At 44.4% G+C, this 17,500-nt stretch overlaps 1 protein-coding gene across 1 annotated transcript in view; it reads right to left on the bottom strand.

Annotated features, from left to right (window-relative positions):
* Positions 1-14,338: 14,338 nt before the first annotated feature.
* Positions 14,339-17,500, bottom strand: part of qsox2 (quiescin Q6 sulfhydryl oxidase 2) — a 34,161-nt gene continuing 30,999 nt past the window's right edge. The window contains exon 12 of the mRNA XM_063195315.1: positions 14,339-17,224. Coding sequence (XP_063051385.1) covers positions 16,635-17,224 — 590 coding nt within the window. The 3' untranslated portion in view covers positions 14,339-16,634. The remainder of the gene's footprint in view (positions 17,225-17,500) is intronic.

Below are 17,500 nucleotides of genomic sequence, written 5' to 3'. Positions count from 1 at the left end.
TTGATCTCCTGGTTCTTGAACCCATGGAGGTCACCGGTCGTGCATGTTCAGCGTCAGATTTGTTGTTGATGGTAAGTATTCGCTGTTGATATTCCCTCCCACTTTTGCTTATGTGGGGCTGGTGTGAGGTCTTTATCTGTAGAAAAGGTTGGTGGTGTTTGGAGTTTAATCTTTCATTCTTATCCAAATTTTCTGCTTTGCAGCACATCGTGGTCCTCTTGTCTTTGACTTTGACTGGAGTACTTGCTCCATCAGATGGCATATGCTCCCACCTCCCACTTTGATCGGACAATAACCCAGTGAGTTCTTGACAATTCACTGCAGTGGCTGTCATGGATCTGGAGAAGTGTGCTTTGCATGCATGAGCTGCCAGGTCCACTTTTTCAAAGAGGTCTGGATGTGTTTCCCCCCAACCGTCTTTCCTATTGGTGGCCGTCCCATAAGACGAGGTTTCCCGATTACCTTCTCTCTCTCTGGGGTACGAGCTGTCCTTCCCTATGACTGATGACTGATGAGCAGTTCGATTCGGTTTTGGTCTGTGCAGGTCTTCTAGGCTGGCATCTGGAAAGAACCGTTTCAGTTGTTCAGGTCTGACCGCTCTTTGCACCTTGGCTATTTCCTTCAAGCCATAACAGAGAAGTTCATGGGCTCTTTGTTTTCCTGTGGGTGTCTTGACTTTAACTTTGAGATGATGATACCTTTTTGTTCTTACTTTCAGGGCCATCCCTCCCTCCAACCCCAATGGACCAATCAGAGTAGTTTTTTTCACTCCTGAGGTTGAGTCTCCTGGCAGCCCTGTGAGTAATGTAATTAGTGTCAGATGCTAAGTCGATGAGTGTACCAATCTTTTGACCTGCATTGGCTGTAACATCAAGAAGCATCAGGATCACTGGTGGTTCTTGTGATGAACTCAACTCTGCCCCGTCATGTATGTCAGTGCAGTGAGATCTGGCTGCAATGTTGTTAAAGGCTCTCTTAAACTTTTCTGCCATGTTGGGTGAGAGTTCAGACACACAAATTTGTTTTGTTCTTCTGTCAGCTGACTATTAGTGCTTGACTTTGATGTTTTGCCTGTTTCATACCTTTTAGAGTCTCCTCTCCGGCAAAGAAAGTAATGATGTTCTTCCGGGTCTTTACAGTTCCATTTACTACATAGGTAAGTATCTGTGCACTCACTGTCTTTCCCATGGCACTCTAGACACCTCTTGCAAGCTCCTAGTTCCTCCACGGCGTCCAACTTGTCTTTGGGCTTTAGGTTTTTGAAACTTTTGCAAAAGAATATTTTTTCCCTGTGGTCTTCATCTCCACAGACAACACAGCCATCTTTTGTTGTGGACCGGGTTGAAGCATATCTTTGCTCAGAGTAAGCAGACCTTTTGTCCGGCTTCTCATTAACTCCAAGCTGCTCCAGCCTCTCCAATATATCTTCTTGTGTTTTCAGGAAGTTCAGAAGGCTATTAAAATGATTGTCAGGTGTGACATTGTTTTCTGGATTTGCCATGAACACAAGCCAGTCCTTTTTCATGTAGTCTGGCAACTTGCTCTCTATTGATCTGATGACCAGAGGGTTCTGGATGGCTCCAGTGTTGCCAAGCTCTGTGAGGTCATCCAGGGCTTTCTCTACGGATTGAATCAGATCAATTACTTTTCTGGGCTGGCATGACTTTAATGGAGGCAATTTTTCCAGATCTTCAATTATTTCCAAGGCAATCGTGGTTTTGTTGCCATATCTATTAGCAAGGACTCTTAGCATGTCCTCGGCTGTTTTGTAGCTAGACAGATGGAGGTCTCTGCTTATTTTCTGATCTATGCTGTCAAGAAGCTGGAACTTTTTAGCTTCAGCTGAGCCGGTTGGCTCCCCTTGCCTCTGGAGACTCGTCCAATCCTTTCTCCATTGGTGGAACTCTCTTTTGACACCATGGAATTTGGGTAAAGTAGTGGGTTTGATTTTTAACACGGGCTGTTGAACAGTTTGCTGAGTTTGTTGTGCCTCAAGAGCTTTCCTTTTGTCCTCTTCTGCAAGCTTTTGTGCTGTGAGGAATTCAGCCTTTTTGGCTTCAAGTTTGTTCTCAGTTTTCCGCAGGCCTTTAACACCGTCATCCAAACGCACCTTTTCCTCTCCTGGGATCCATTCTTCCCATTCCATGAAGCTTGTCATTACATCTTTCACAAGTTTCTTCACGCCTTCCACTTGATGCTCATACGCCTCTTTGTTGACTATGGAAACAGGAATCGCATGGGCCCCTTCACAGGCTGACTCTGCCTCTTCAATGGCAAATTTCAGTTCACCCTCTGCATACCTGCACCAAAGGTTGGACTGCACAATTTTCTTGACTTCCTCCAGTCTGGCATTGCAGTCCTCTATGGTTTTTATCAGGTCGGTCTGTTGTTGTGGATGCAGATTCACTTCTCCTTTTTCCTCATCGATTTCAGCCAGCAGGCCAAACTCATAGTCATCGTTAGAGTCATTGACATTCCTTGCGAGTGAGGAGAGTGCTCTGTATTCCATTTGCAGTCCTGATTTTGTCAGATGTCCAATGGCTCTAGTGATGTAGTTGGCCTGTTTGGTGAAGGCACTTTTTGCTGATGTTCTTTATTGCTTCAGCTGCTTAATTGACCTTCCAGTTGCTTCCTCTGCCATTCTTACAGTTGGTGTTCCTCTGCGACAACAGCTTACTTGACTTCAGGCCTTTTATCCCAGTCTTCAACTGCCGCGTTGGTTTTTCAACTGTCAAGTTATGTTGGTTTTTTCCCAGTTCTGGCCAGTTCTGGCCCAAACTTGAAAAGGCTTGGTCACTTTCACACAAAGGAACAACTCAAATCTTCCCCATTCTTGTGATTTATTAGAGTTGGATTAGGTTGAAAACCTTGAACAAAATAAAAGAGAAACATTGTATTTAGACTGAAACAAACACATCATAAATCAACAGTTAATTCATTAATAATATAAATATTAGCCAGTTCATCTCAGCAAGTTGGTGATTTGGTAGGTTCACATGTATTGTATTAAAAGTCCATTTCCTTACCAATTGCGTATTGACCGTGAACTGAGGGTTTTCTGGCTTTCAGGTGTTCAAGTTCACAAACATTTCAGTGCTCCTCCTTTGTTCACAAACATTTTCCTTTTGCAGCTAAGATGGCTGCACAAAGGAAGTCCCGGTTCTCTGGCAGGAAGTTCAGGTGATCTCTGAGGTTGCTAACACTTTTGTAGTTGCTCTGCCCCCTGCAGGATTGGAGGTTATGGGACCAGGATGGCAGTGAATGTTGTGTGTTGTGTATGTGATGTGCATGTTCTCAGATTTGACGCAACAATAGGGGAAGTAGAAGATGTACCACAGAGGACTCTAAAAAAAGTCCAACTGTACCGTGCTGAGTATATTGATAGTTGATAGTTTCAAGACCAGACTTAAGACAAAGGTGTTCTCTGATGCCTTCTCTTAGAAATCAAAATATTTTTGTACTTTTTTCCTTATTTCTTGCTTTTATCTTTAAAAATCTTTAAAAGCTTTTTATTCTATAAGCCATGCCTTATGCTTTTATTTTTATTTTTAATTCATGTTATTTTATTTTACATCATTTTTTTGATCTTACTTTACTTTACAGCGCATTGAATTGCCTTCATGTATGAAATGCGCTATATAAATAAAATTGCCTTGCCTTGCCGTGATATGTAGCCCATGCTGTCAATCATGCGGTCACATGACCAAAACTAAAGCAGGGCAGTAGGGGGGGCTCCTACAGTACTTTTGTCTGACTGGACACTTGAAGTATCTATTATTTACAAGCTCACAGTGAAACACACACGCGCGCACGCACGCCCACACACAGCTGTCCTAGCAATAGCGATCTTCAATATTTAACTACATCTTCCTATCTGGTTAGGAGCAGGTGAGAGGAGCCTTAAGTGCTTTATAGGCCGCGTTTTTTTCAACATATAGTTGATTTATAGTATATATATTAGTATTGTTATGCTGCATGCATAAATGTATAGACAGACAACCTGTCAAGCATGTACAGACAGACAGACAGACAGACAGACAGACAGACAGACAGACAGACAGACAGAAAGAAAGAAAGAAAGAAAGAAAGAAAGAAAGAAAGAAAGAAAGAAAGAAAGAAAGAAAGAAAGAAAGAAAGAAAGAAAGAAAGAAAGAAAGAAAGAAAGAAAGATAGACAGACAGACAGAAAGAAAGACACAGATAGACAGATGGACAAGCCTATAGACAGACAGACAAGCAAATGTGTGGATCCCACATTGATAACGTTCGGTCATGTAAACAAATGAAATTGATCAAGCTGCAAAGCTAGACACCCTTAATAAAAAAAGCTAGTGTAATTCAGGTCGTGCGTGTAGACAAAAGAGTCACAGCCAGGACACAGGAAGCAGGGGGTTTAAAAGTCTGCACTTGTATGCTGATCAGGTCCGCACAGCCCAGCCAGGGCTTTTTCTAAGATATATTTGCCCTGGAATGGTTTCTCAGCGTGAATACCTGAGGACAAAGGCTATCTGGGGAGAGAGACAGACAGGAGCCCTTTGGCACCCACTAGAGGTTGACGATGGGAAGTGCAGCAGCAGGTTGCTCTCAGGACAATGGAGGCCAACTGAGGTAATGCTTCTTATCTATCAGATCTGATCGCACATCCAAGGCTGCCTTTTCCCTTTTGTAGTCAGGCACACACAGACGCAATCACACACACACACACACACACACACACACACACACACACACACACACACACACACACACACACACACACACACACACACACACACACACACACACACACACACACACACACTACTGCTTAATTATAATTCGCTGAGTCCATCCCCCACACTGCTTTTATGGCTCAGAAGAATCTTTACTGGGTCATGGTCTACAAATGAACCCGTGGCATAGTAGTACTGGCGTGCCCATGATACGTCCTTCAAAAGCAGTGTCTTTGGACCTCCATGATTTATGTAAAAGGGCAGGGCTGGACTGGGGGGGAGATAGGACCCGGGCACTTTTGGCTTGAAGGGGCCCCTCATAATTAGCGGCGGAGAACTGACTCACTCGTGGGCCCGCACCCTCCTGGGCCCCTATTTTCAGTTTCTGTTTGTAAAGGTAGATGTCATCCTGCTATGCTCTTGGCATGCCACACCTCCGCCGGTGCCTATATTGCTAGCTGCAGGGTCATCAGCTGGGGACCACCGCTCCCAGATGGTTTGCCCCTTATCCCAGAACAGTAACAGTAACAAAAGTGTAACTTTAAAAAAAAAAAAACATTTCTGAAAATACAGGTAGGGGCCCACGAGGGTGCAGGGGCCACCGGGAAATGCCCGGTATGCCAGATGGCCAGTCCAGCCCTGTAAAAGGGTAACGTGTGACTAGGCAAGAATTAAATGGATGTAAGTCAATGGAGTAGACTCTATACCATAACCCTCCACAGCAACTTTAAACTTCACATCGCCCTGTCCTTCCTATGCATTTCGCATGAGAAGTAAATTCGCTTCGGCACAACAGTGTGGTTGTGTAGTGTGAGCTTTAGTTTAGGCGCGTCCGAAAGTTCAGCAGTCTTGAACTTTATGCAAACGCATTGTATCTGTGCCCACTACTATGCAATGTTTGTATCGCATGTCTGGTGGATTTTCACCTGAAGAACTTCTTGATGTGAAGCACAAAGTGAAAGAAGTGAAAACCCAACTGGGAAACTCCAACTCCCATTGTCATTGTGACACAGCACTCCACAGCACACAAGTGTTGTTCACTGCACACTGCACACAACAAAATTGCATTCGTGCCTCACCCAATGCAAGGGGGCAGCCCCAAATGGCGCCCCAAAGGGAGCAGTGTGACAGAACGGTACCATGCTCAGGGTACCTCAGTCGTGGAGGAGGATGGGGGAGAGCACTGGTTAATAATTACTCCCCCCACCAACCTGGCGGGTCGGGAGTCGAACCGGCAACCTTTGGGATACAATTTGGGCTGCATTGTCCTGTTGTTTCCCCCCTGTATGTCTGTGTTGTCTACATGTTTTCTCATTTGTAAAGCGACTTTGAGTATCATGAAAAGCGCTATATAAAACTCATGTATTATTATTATTATATTATTACTACAAGTCTGACACCCTAACCGCTTACCCATGACTGCCCAAATGAACAGGACACGTAAGCCCAGAACCCCCAGGCCTCAGTCATATCAAAGAAAATGGAATCTTGTACAAGAACCACAACTAGCTGGTGTGGCCAGGAGTGGCACTGCAGCTATGTTATCACAGCCAAGTAAATAATGAATGGGTGCCAATGGGGCTGTACCCTTCTCATAGAACTATCTGCCCGTGTGATTTTTTCCCTGGAAACAATGGAGTCGCGTTCGATAGATATGAGTAAGTGAAAGCATTTGCCGACACGTTTGCATCTTGTCAAGTGTTAAATTCGTGAAAATGACCCTTATTTCAACTATAGCAATGACATAACACGTGACAATCGACTTTACGGCACTACGCCATTTGTTTTGTAGTTTTAAGTCTGACTTCAGACGTCGATGTTAGGATTGTTGCGGACACCTGTTATTTATTGCATTTAAGGTGGTGGAAAAGCGGCATGTGTACATGGGGTAAAGGAAATGACTGCGCTCATCCTTAAGAATTTGGGCACCTTCAATTAACATGTTGGACGGCGGTGGGGGGTTTTGAGGTGTGTGACCGTAGATGTCTCTGCTAGGATCAGTCAGAGTACGTCTCTCGTCAGCTCTGGTCGTGAATAGTCGCAAAGATTCCTCAGCCAGCAGGTATTAGCCGAATGCTAGCGTGTTGCAGGACAAAACTAACACGTCTTTGGGAGAACAAAGCCATGTCAGGAACCTTTAACTTCACTTCTAATACAACGTTCATGATAAGGTACAGAATGTGCACACATCTTTACAAACCAGAGAACAGAACCGTCACAAATCCCTGCTGAGCCATTTAGCCCAATAGGCTCCCATTCATCTTTTACTTGGCTGCGTTCGCCAACGGGGCTATAATGGGAGCCAATGAGAGACGCCTATCTCATAGCTTAGACAATTTCTGTTCCTATGTAGAAGAGATGAAATACAGCGCATGGCAGAGTACAGCCTCAGCATGGGCCTCGCTCTCTGCAGTAGTTGGCATGGCAGCTGGCATCTGCCCCCCCCACCCTGCTGTGCCCAAGACAATGAGTAAGTCACAGTGCTTGGCCAACACCCGCACTACGGCCAATCTGTTGACTTGCCTCAGGATCGGCCTGTCTATGTGGATGCAAGAGATTTAGTAATAACTCATTAGGATCTCATGTATGCAGGGGCGGCGCTATAGGGGGGGCAAGCAGGGCATTTGCCCCTGGGCCCAGGGCCCTCCTATATGGGTGATGGGGGCCCTATTGTGACCATGGCAGGCCGTATTGAGGGCCAAATAAGTGTCTTGCCCTGGGGCACTGTGTGCAATTGTTCCGCCACTGCATGTATGTTATTGAACTTGTCACAATTGAAGAGTTCAGATGCAAAACCCCCTAAGTGCCTTTTCAGAAAATAATCTTAATTCATTTTTATTTAATACAAAACTATCAAAATTGCATATTTTTTTATTTATGTAGGCTAATATCTATTTATATGTATTATCAAGTACATGAATGTAAACCAAACTAACAACGGGGTTCTCTAAAAATATAGAAGTGCAGGTCTTCAGAAATGGAGTTAGGTTCTTCAATTCCAGATCATATTAATGGGCTGTTCTGAATATTGCTGTCTAATTTTGATATGTTGTACAAGATTTCCAGAGTAGCCTGTGCCTCATGCGGTTACTTAGTAGGTCTACTGGCTCCCCTTGCTTGAGTGGGAGACCCTAACCCTAGCCTTCAAATAAAATATCACATTTTGATACTTAATTTTGATCTTCTTTTTATTATCTTCTTCTTCTTCTTCTTCTTCTTCTTCTTCTTCTTCTTCTTCTTCTTCTTCTTCTTCTTCTTCTTCTTCTTCTTCTTCTTCCTCTTCTTCCGCATCAAACAGACTCTTCACCCTATCTACACTACCTCTATCACACACACACACAGACATTCACGCACGCACGCACGCACACACGCACGCACTCGCACGCGCACACACACACACACACACACACACACGCGCAAACACACGCACACACACGCACACACACACACGCACACACAGAGGAAGAGCTCCTGTTTTAACAGAAGCAACTTTTTCAGAAAGCTGACGTACCGCTTCAGAGGAGAGCTGGAAGGAGAGCTGGAAGGTTGGGACAGCTGATGAGGAGGGTAGAAATGGGGTACAGCCAGGGTTGCCAGATGAGGCGGATGAATGCTCCAAACTCGCCTGGAAGCACTAAATCCAACCCAATTCTACTGATTTCTATGGCCAAAAATTGGCCATTGTTTTTTTCTTTAAATTCACTTTTTTCCTGCAGACAGCCATCCTAAGCAGCCCAATTGGGTGGAAACACCCGATCTGGCAACACTGAGTACAGCAAAGTTGACCATGAGCGGACAGACTCTACTCCGCTGCTGCACTCGCACAGAAACCAAAGCCAAGCCTCGCTGTGAAGTCTGACTGTTCTACCGTATGTGTCGCCCGTGTCTGTCCTCCTTTATAGTTCTCACAGTCTTTTTTTTGCTTTCTGTCTCCTTGCGTTGCTTGAGTTATGTGTCTGTCCTCTCCTCTCTTCCATTGGCCAAACCTGATGTCTTTCCCACTATTGGTGCATAGTGTAGATAGATAATACTGCTATGTGCAGGCTAGCCGATGGGCATTAGTACAAAGGGGCCAGTTGTCCTGTGCCCAGGGAGGGAGGGGGCTCAGAATTGGCTCCTCATTATATTGTATATGTATTGAGAGGGGGGCCCCCTTTCAAATGACTTGGTCCTGGGCCCGACCGATGCTGTCAGCGGCCCTGCTCCTCTATGCATGTCATGATGAATTGTATTGTGTAGGCCCTGTCCTAACAGTGGCCTTTGTGTGGTGCCCTCACCATGACTCACCCGTTGGCCAGATCAGGGCCGCCCATTGACAAATTTGACCAGGCCTGGGACAAAGTCATCTGAAAGGACCCACCCCCCCACCCCGCCCGCACCCTGTACATCCAATGTAAGGAGGACCCAATTCTGGGCCCCCTCTGTCCCTGGGTCCGAAGACAACTGACCCCTTTGCCTCCCCTTCTCTGACGGCTTCCCTGCGGTTGGCCCTGAGGTGTCCCACAGTGACCTGTTGGCTGTGTGCTAGTGCCGCTGACAGCTTTTGTGAGCCCAGGACAAAATATTCTGAAATCCCTCTAAATACATACAATGTGATGAGTGATTCTCTGTCCCATCTCTCCCTGGGCCCTGGACAACTGACCTGTTTGTACCCTGGCTGTGTGCATTAGAGATGGAAATGGTCTGACACACCACATGCAGGTATCATGTGCAGGTGTAAGTGGTTGACAGATTTTGCAGATGTTGTTGTATGCAGTTATAGACTATATTATTATACAGTATATAACTTTAATTATTATACAGTTATGCATTATTATTGCATTATTATATGCAGTTATGCATTATTATATGCAGTTATATTATTATATTAAAGTGGCTGATTTATTGTCTTTCCTACTCACAGTATGTGTCAGTGGAAGTTTGCTTTTTGTTGAGCAAGAGTTCACTACTGATTTACATGTCTCTCTAGGCATCTACTGTCTTCACACACAAAGCCTTTCACATACTGTATGTATGTACACCTGTAGGCAGGGCTGGACTGGGGGAGAAATAGGGCCCAGGCATTTTGGCTTAAAGGGGCCCCTCATAATTAGTGGCGCAGAACTGACTCACCGGTGGGCCCTGCACCCTCATGGGCCCCTATTTTCAGAAATGTAAATGAAATGTTTTTTTCTTTTTTTAACATTTCCGAAAATAGGGGCCCATTAGGGTGCAGGGCCCACCGGGAAATGCCCAGTATGGCAGATGGCTAGTCCAGCCCTGCCTGTAGGAAATTCCCACTTTTCACGACAGCATAATAGGACCACACATGGATAATCATACGTAAATGGTCACACATACAGTGCGCACATGAGTTTGACTGTGGTTTATTGTGCTGCACTTCTGACCCTACTAATGACCTTTTACTGGAGTCCTAGAGCGCTTTCCTGCTCTCCATGCAGTCTCATGATATAAATCACTGGAGTCAGCCATGCGTCTGGAATGGCGAAGGCATGTCCCATGTCTGAGTGCACATGCGGGCCTCATGATTTGTTGTAATGAGTTGTAGTACTAGCATTGAGCTTTGTTTAAGCCGTAGTTTTCATACAAAGACACACAGAGCATAAACAGTTCAACATAGTTATGCGTGTTTGCTAACCATTATGTTAGAGGTTGTTTGAGTTTCAAGAACACGACATGATCTGATTTCAAGCTTTATTTTGTATGGGTCTCATTCAGACACAAGGCCTGTAATATTTTCTGGACTGTTGAGAAGGACTCTAGCAACAGCATATCTGGATTCTAGTTGCTTTTGAATGAATGANGAATGAATGAATGAAACTTTATTGTCATTGTACAGGTACAACGAAATTGGTAAAGTGCAGATGCTCACGGTGCTTAAAAATCAACAAAGAACCTATATATATACTGTATAAAAATAATTAAGATTTTAAAAAGTCAGCTGTGCAAAATTTAGTGTGTAGATTGCTTTTGGATAAAAACTGTCTTTTAGCCTGTTTGTTTTTGTACCCAGAGCCCTGTAACGCCTGCCTGATGGCAGCAGCTCAAACAGTTTATGTCCAGTATGTTTTCACACATACAGTAGGCCTACAGTAGAAGCTACAATTCAGGAGGAATCTTCATAACTTCCTAACCAGTCTACAGTATATGTTAACAAATAGCAACAGCTAATTTCCCACTAGGAGCCATGTGGCTGTGTTCAAGATGAAGAATAAAGCCATGGCACTTAAACTCTGAAACGAGTTTTGAGATGCACTGCCATGTGAACAAGTCGTTGTAAGCTGCTTAGAACAGTTACATATTAAGACATAGGTAGGTGGTTTCTCTCCCTATTGGTCATTGATCCCAGGACAAGATTTAAGTCCACTTGGTATCCAAAGAGTTTATCTGTAAGCAACTGGACTGCAGTTCAAGCAACTTGGAGCGTGACAGATATTTCATTTCTCAACGGAGGAGCTTCATCAGTTTCTAGTTTATGTCTGGGAAGTAGACTACGAATTGAAAGAGCTCCAGGGTGGCTCAAATGACTGTAGGCTGAACACAAGCTTGCAGCTGAAAGGCAACAAAAATGTTTTTCATTTGAATACTGCAAAGAATCAAGGTTAGACTTTCCTTTGTTGTCTGGTCTGCAGTCGCAATACGGTTACAGAAGGAAATACATTAAAAACCTGACTGAAAATATACAATATACACTAAAGCAAAGAACATCTTGTCGAATTATCAAAATGATTAGCAATAAACACAGCCCTCTATTTGAAGAAGCAGGATCCCTTTCAGACAGCTTACTCTTGTCTCCAGAGTTAACCAGCAACACCAGCGCACCAAGAATGTCACCTATTTTGAACTCTGATATGTCACCCATAATGATGTGTGCATTGCAAATTTATCCATGAAACTTCCCACACTAAAATGACAGGAATTTCAGTCTCATTGTCCAACCTCTGTACAGTATATCACTAGTGGCTTATTTAGAGTAGTGGGTCTGAAGCAAACATTCTAGAGAAAAAACAACAGGCTAGAATATATTTGGTCTGAAATAGTGGTTCTCAACATGTTTTGAGCAACCGCCCCCCCCTTCACCTCATCAGATGCCTTTCCAGTCCCTCCAGGATTTTGCACTGGGATTTTGTGATTTTTGCGGTCAAAATGTCTGATTTTGTGGCGGCATTTTCTCATTTTTTGCAAAGATTTTGCGGCATTTTCTCATTTTTTGCAAAGATTTTGCACCCATTTCTGGGTTTTTTTGGTAACTGAAAACCACAATCAGTCTAAGAAGCAGGCTGAAGACAAAAGAGAGAGAGATTCAGAAACACACTTCCTATATAATAGAATAATAAAATAGGCCTATTGTCAAAAATTGCCAGAGCGTCTTATAAGCCAGTGCGTCCAATGTGTAAAAAAAATCAAGGCCGCGACACTCATAAATCTCTGTCGATATTTTAGAACGACTTCGGGGGAAAACGGGACTGCGCGTTATGAAAAAATACTTGTGGGTATAGCCTACCAGTAGGCTAATGAAGAGCGTCGCGGGGTACAGTAGCCAGGCTGTCAAGCGTACAATGTCACCTGTTGGAAGACGCGTCTCTCTCTCTCTCTCTCTCGTGCTCGTATTGCAAGCTGTTGCATATTATTTGCTTGATGCAAAGTTGTGATGGCATACACGCTCTCGTTGACATGGTTGTGTGCATGGTTGCATGGATTCGCAAGACTTTATTGCAATAACACAGTGAAAGCGTGGAAGGGCCGTTCACTTCCTATCTCGGTGTCCTTGACTGAAACAAGTTGCAAAACTCCACACTTCCGAATCCTTTGCGATAGGCACTACAGTGCTTGTTATCAGAAGGCTTGTGCCTACGCATAGACATAAACCCTTAAAATACAAACATTAGCGAACATTGAAAAAAGATCAGACAACGACCGTCGGGTAGCATGCTCATGAAAGCGACAGGGGAGAGTGGAGAAGTTGTAACGTAAGATGTTTGCTACTGTGCGACAGCACCGCCACTATTTCATGACTGCATACACTTCTTCGTCATGGATAAATGGGCTACAATACTTTCTCCAGCCAGGATTGCACTGAAAAGTAGGCTACTGCTGTTAAAAAGGTCACGGGTGAGCAGCACCGACGCCTGTAGGGCCTATGTGTGAGGGAGGGGAGGAGAGACGCGGAGCAGCTGAGATGAGGGTCGCGACTTCCGAAATAGCAGGCAATTCTTTTTCAATGTTTCAGTGACATATTAACAAAAATGCTTCCTATTGGTTTTCGTCTCCGGTGGTATTGTAGTCACATTTTTATTTTTTTTTGACGAAAATAATCAATAAACTCCACAGAATGTTGAAATTTTGCGGGAAAAATGCGGCTTTACAGGAATTACGTGGCATCGCGAAATTATGCGGAATATCATTGAATTTGCATGAATCCACGCGATCGCTGAATCGCGAAAAACTGGAGGGACTGCCTTTCCAATGCCCCCATGTTGACCTCATCATAAGTCTGCCAACGCACCCTTAGTATTAAAAAATACAATTAACAAATGCCCCCCAGTTGCAACTAAGCACCATACCCTTTCAACTGTCTCCTTCTCAATGCCCCCCCAGTGGCTCACTAACAGGCTGTAGAGCCCCCGTTGAGAATCACAGGTCTAAAAGGTCTGACCAGAGATGGTAGAAAGGCAGAGCCTAGAAAATCTTTGGTCTGACTTTAGACAAAATGATTCTAGAACTAGACATAAAGGGTCTTAGTGACTGCAGGATTCCAGAATGCAACTACTGTAGAGAGATGAGAGACTTGGCTTGTCTGACTGGAGGATTGTAGTCGATTGAGGTGATTCTGGGTCAACCTCCTCTGCACTGGATTAGAGCAGTCGGTGGCTCCACAGCACCCCCTGGGTCAGCTGTCTGCATTGCACCCTTAACTGTGTCTGCACCTCCCCTTTGTATTGCTGCCGTCCTCCTGTACAGACAAAATGTCACAGTAATGAATGCTGTATGCGCCAAGTAATGTTTGTCTTCGGGCAGGGAAATGGCTAGATTGTCCCTCATTTGTACGACAGCAAGACCACTGACCTGACAAAGCACTAAAATGTCACAACTGTAAAGTTGAAAAATGAAAAACTACATGCATTCATTGTCTGCATGTACACACACACACACACACGCACGCGCACGCACACGCACAAGCACACATACACACACAAACGGCAGATGAATGATGCAAATATTCTTTATTTTCAGGGACAAAAATCACAGCATATTTTTCAATTATTATTATTAAATACAAAAATGCAAGAAACTCCTATGTGAACATTACAAGACCATGTATATACAAAAAAACAAAATATACTCTTCACATAAAAATATCATACCCTTGAAGAAACTTAGAACAAGAGATGGTATGAGATTCAAATCATGTGATTTGGAGCAGCTCGAAAAGGTCACTTTACTGTGCCAGTACACACACGCATACGCACACAACACGCACAAACACACACGCACACCAATCATGGAACACACACGCACACCAATCATGGAACACACACACACACACATGCACGCACACATGCACACACACACACACACACACACACACACACACACACACACACACACACACACACACATGCACGCACACATGCACACATACATGCACGCACACACACACCATGACCACTCATGGAGCTTGCTCACCAAAAAGAGCAATATTTCAAAGCAAAAGTGTACAAAGAGAAAGAGAAACAAGCCTTGTGACTTCACTGCTTCTTGGTTCACCTGAACACCTCAAAACTCCTACTATAAATTTGCAAAACGTCTCCAAAAGTGTGCAAAACTGATCTCGCATCAGTCGTCTTCTTTTTTGTAACAGCCTATTGATGACTGGTAATAAGTGGACACATCAACCAGGACTTGTGAAAAATGTTCAAGTATAAGGAGCTGGAATCATTTGAGGAAATATGCGACGTGGTCTGACACACTGACCCAAGGGACCAGTGACCAGGGACCAACACACATGGTAAACACAGGCTAGAACACTGTATGTGTTATGTCTGTCATTCTGCCTTTGTCTAATGTGTCTAGGCATCCACACACAAATATCTAATTCCCCCTCAACTAAAATTCAGAGATTCAGCCAAACACCAAGTCTGACATCAGACTTGAATGAACTCATGATACACATCCAGGGACACCTGGGGTACGTTTCTCAAAAGCGTAGTTGTTAGCAGTTAGCAACTTGGGTAGTTGCCAATGGGAAATTGCATTGCAAACAACAAAGTAGCTAACAAAGTTAGCAACTATGGTTTCCAGAATTGCACCCCTGGGGAGAAACTCTCAACCCATCTAGCACTAATGGACTAAAACAAATGAACAAAATAAAAACGGTGTGTAAAAATATCCACACAAAATGGTCAAAACTTCGGCCAAACCGAAACCAACACCTAAAAAAGCAGGTGTGAGTAGTTTTGCGAACACGACCTACGAGAGAACATTCGCAGCTTTTTGCTGCTGGCGTTCAACACCATCGATGTGATCCATACACGAGCGCACACAGACTGACCATCCTATCGACCGCCACATGACCACATGACCACATTAACACTCATTGATGGCTTGCCAGCTCTGGGCCACGCCTGGCCCGGAACCGCTTTTCCTGACGGTAAAGAAATGGTATATGACTGTGACTCCTCACTCTGCTACTGATCCAGCTACCTAGCCTACTGTAAATGCTCCACTCAACATGAGAACCCTAAATGACTTAACTGAGACAAACGGGGTAAATTAGCTTCAATTTGACGTAGAGAATGACAAAACCACCAGTTTAACACCAAATGCAGCTGTGAGGAGTTGAAGAATGGCAGCCAGAGCAAGTCGGGACGGCTAGTTTTCAATGACATAAATAAACATTCAAAGGAGCTGTAACACACAAACAAACAAACAAACAAACAAAGACATGAATTCCTGCAGCCGTTTGACATTGTATCTCATCAGGGACTAGCAAAGAGAGAAACAAAAATACAATCTTTTCAGGTGAAGAGAAGCTTAACATGAATCAAAATTTGCTGATGAAATGAGTGCTTTTTCATTATTTTGCAAGAAACAATGGTATTGAATCTGTTCGTTCCAAATCTGCTCTTCGGAACCGTAGTGAACTGGATCTAACCGCACAAACAAAGGCTCCAAGAAAGAGAATCTTTTCGGTCGGAATAAAAATCTGTTACAAATACTCAAAAGTAGTTGACTCCACATAAAAATATCTCAATCTGATATACTTATCACAATTTTGTCACCAGCAAAATATTTTGATTAATATTTTTTTTCAACCATTTAAATGAAGCATATGTTAAATCCTGGCATTCCATTTTGTAATTTTGCACAAAGGCTTGGGACTTTTCATGTTTCCTTCATCAGAGGATGGTTCTTTTTTTTGTCTTGTCCATTACCAAAACAATATGGAATTCACAAAAACAAATAAATAAAATTATTTTCCTCCATTTTTTTTCCTTTGACAATGAAAGAAATGAAATACTTGAACGCACTGAAAGAGATAATAATAAGAAAAATAGGGTGTAACTGAAAAAAAAGTTTAAAAGCAAAAGATAGGATGAGTAAGAAGTCAAGAGAAGAGAAATAGAGAAATATGGCAGGACATGAGTGAGTGTGAAAGGTTAAAGTGAAAGAAAGAAAGAAAGAAAGAAAGAAAGAAAGAAAGAAAGAAAGAAAGAAAGACAAAGAAAGGAAGAAAGAAAGAAAGAAAGGATAAAAAAGAGAGAGCGAGAAGAACAGACATTGCTCTCCTCAACCTCAGCAGTCCAGTGTTATTGTGTCCATGACCAGTGGGTGGTGCTATTTCCCCACCTCGCCTCACAGTGCAGCTCTTCTTCGACTGAAGACATCAACAGCAACAACACCCCACCACCACCGGCGGCGGCTATACAAATGGCCGATTGGAGCGCACCTTCCACCGGCGCGAGCGCACACGAAAGAAGAAGAAGAACAGCATGAGGAAGACGCAGGAGAAGGCGTAGAGCAGCACGCACAGGCTCATGTCCACGCTGGAGAAACCCAGGAAGCTGACGCTGGGGCCTGGCCGTGGCTCCTTGTGGGCCCCCACCCCCTGCACCTGGGCCTCAGCCTTGGGATGGAGGGGTAGCTGGGGGTTACTGCGGTTCCCCACTGGAGGAAGGAGGTCCAGGGGTGGACGTGCGCCGCCGGGCTGGTCTGCGGGTGCCTCGGGTGGAGCTAGAACGGCCACATCGGGGCTGTCACCGGCCGGAGGAGCGCCGTCTGCATCTTTGGAGGGGGGGTTCTCCGCGTCTTTTTCTTTTGGGGGTGCGGGCGGCGCGGGTTCGAGGGCGTATTTGGGGGAGATGTTGTCGGAGCCGTAGTGGCGCTTGAGGAAAGAGAGCACGGTGGCCTCGTCCCACACGTGGATGCCGCTGCGCTCCTCGTGACACGTGGGACACAGGTCGGGCGTCGGCCACTGCGTCTTGGGGAACAGGGGGTCCTCGCTCATGGCACCTGGGTTAGGGGGGAGACGGATAAGGACGTGCATTATGGACAAGAACAGGACACACTTTCTCGAAAGCATTGTTTCTAACCAGTTAGCAACTTACAAGGTTTACAATGGGAAACGGCATTGCAACCAAGTAAGTAGTTAACTTACGAAGCAGTCAAGAAACACACCCCAGAGTCCCTGTCGCAATGCTAAGCAAAGCTAAACAAAACACACGGCACATTTCACAGTCATACATCATAAACAGCATAGCAGCTGTTTACAGAACAGGAGAGAAGAGA

This window comes from Engraulis encrasicolus, chromosome 3 (genome assembly GCF_034702125.1).
Source record: "Engraulis encrasicolus isolate BLACKSEA-1 chromosome 3, IST_EnEncr_1.0, whole genome shotgun sequence".
NCBI lineage: Eukaryota > Metazoa > Chordata > Actinopteri > Clupeiformes > Engraulidae > Engraulis > Engraulis encrasicolus.
Note: the sequence above shows the minus strand (reverse complement) of the source record. Positions and strands in the feature narration are given on the sequence as shown.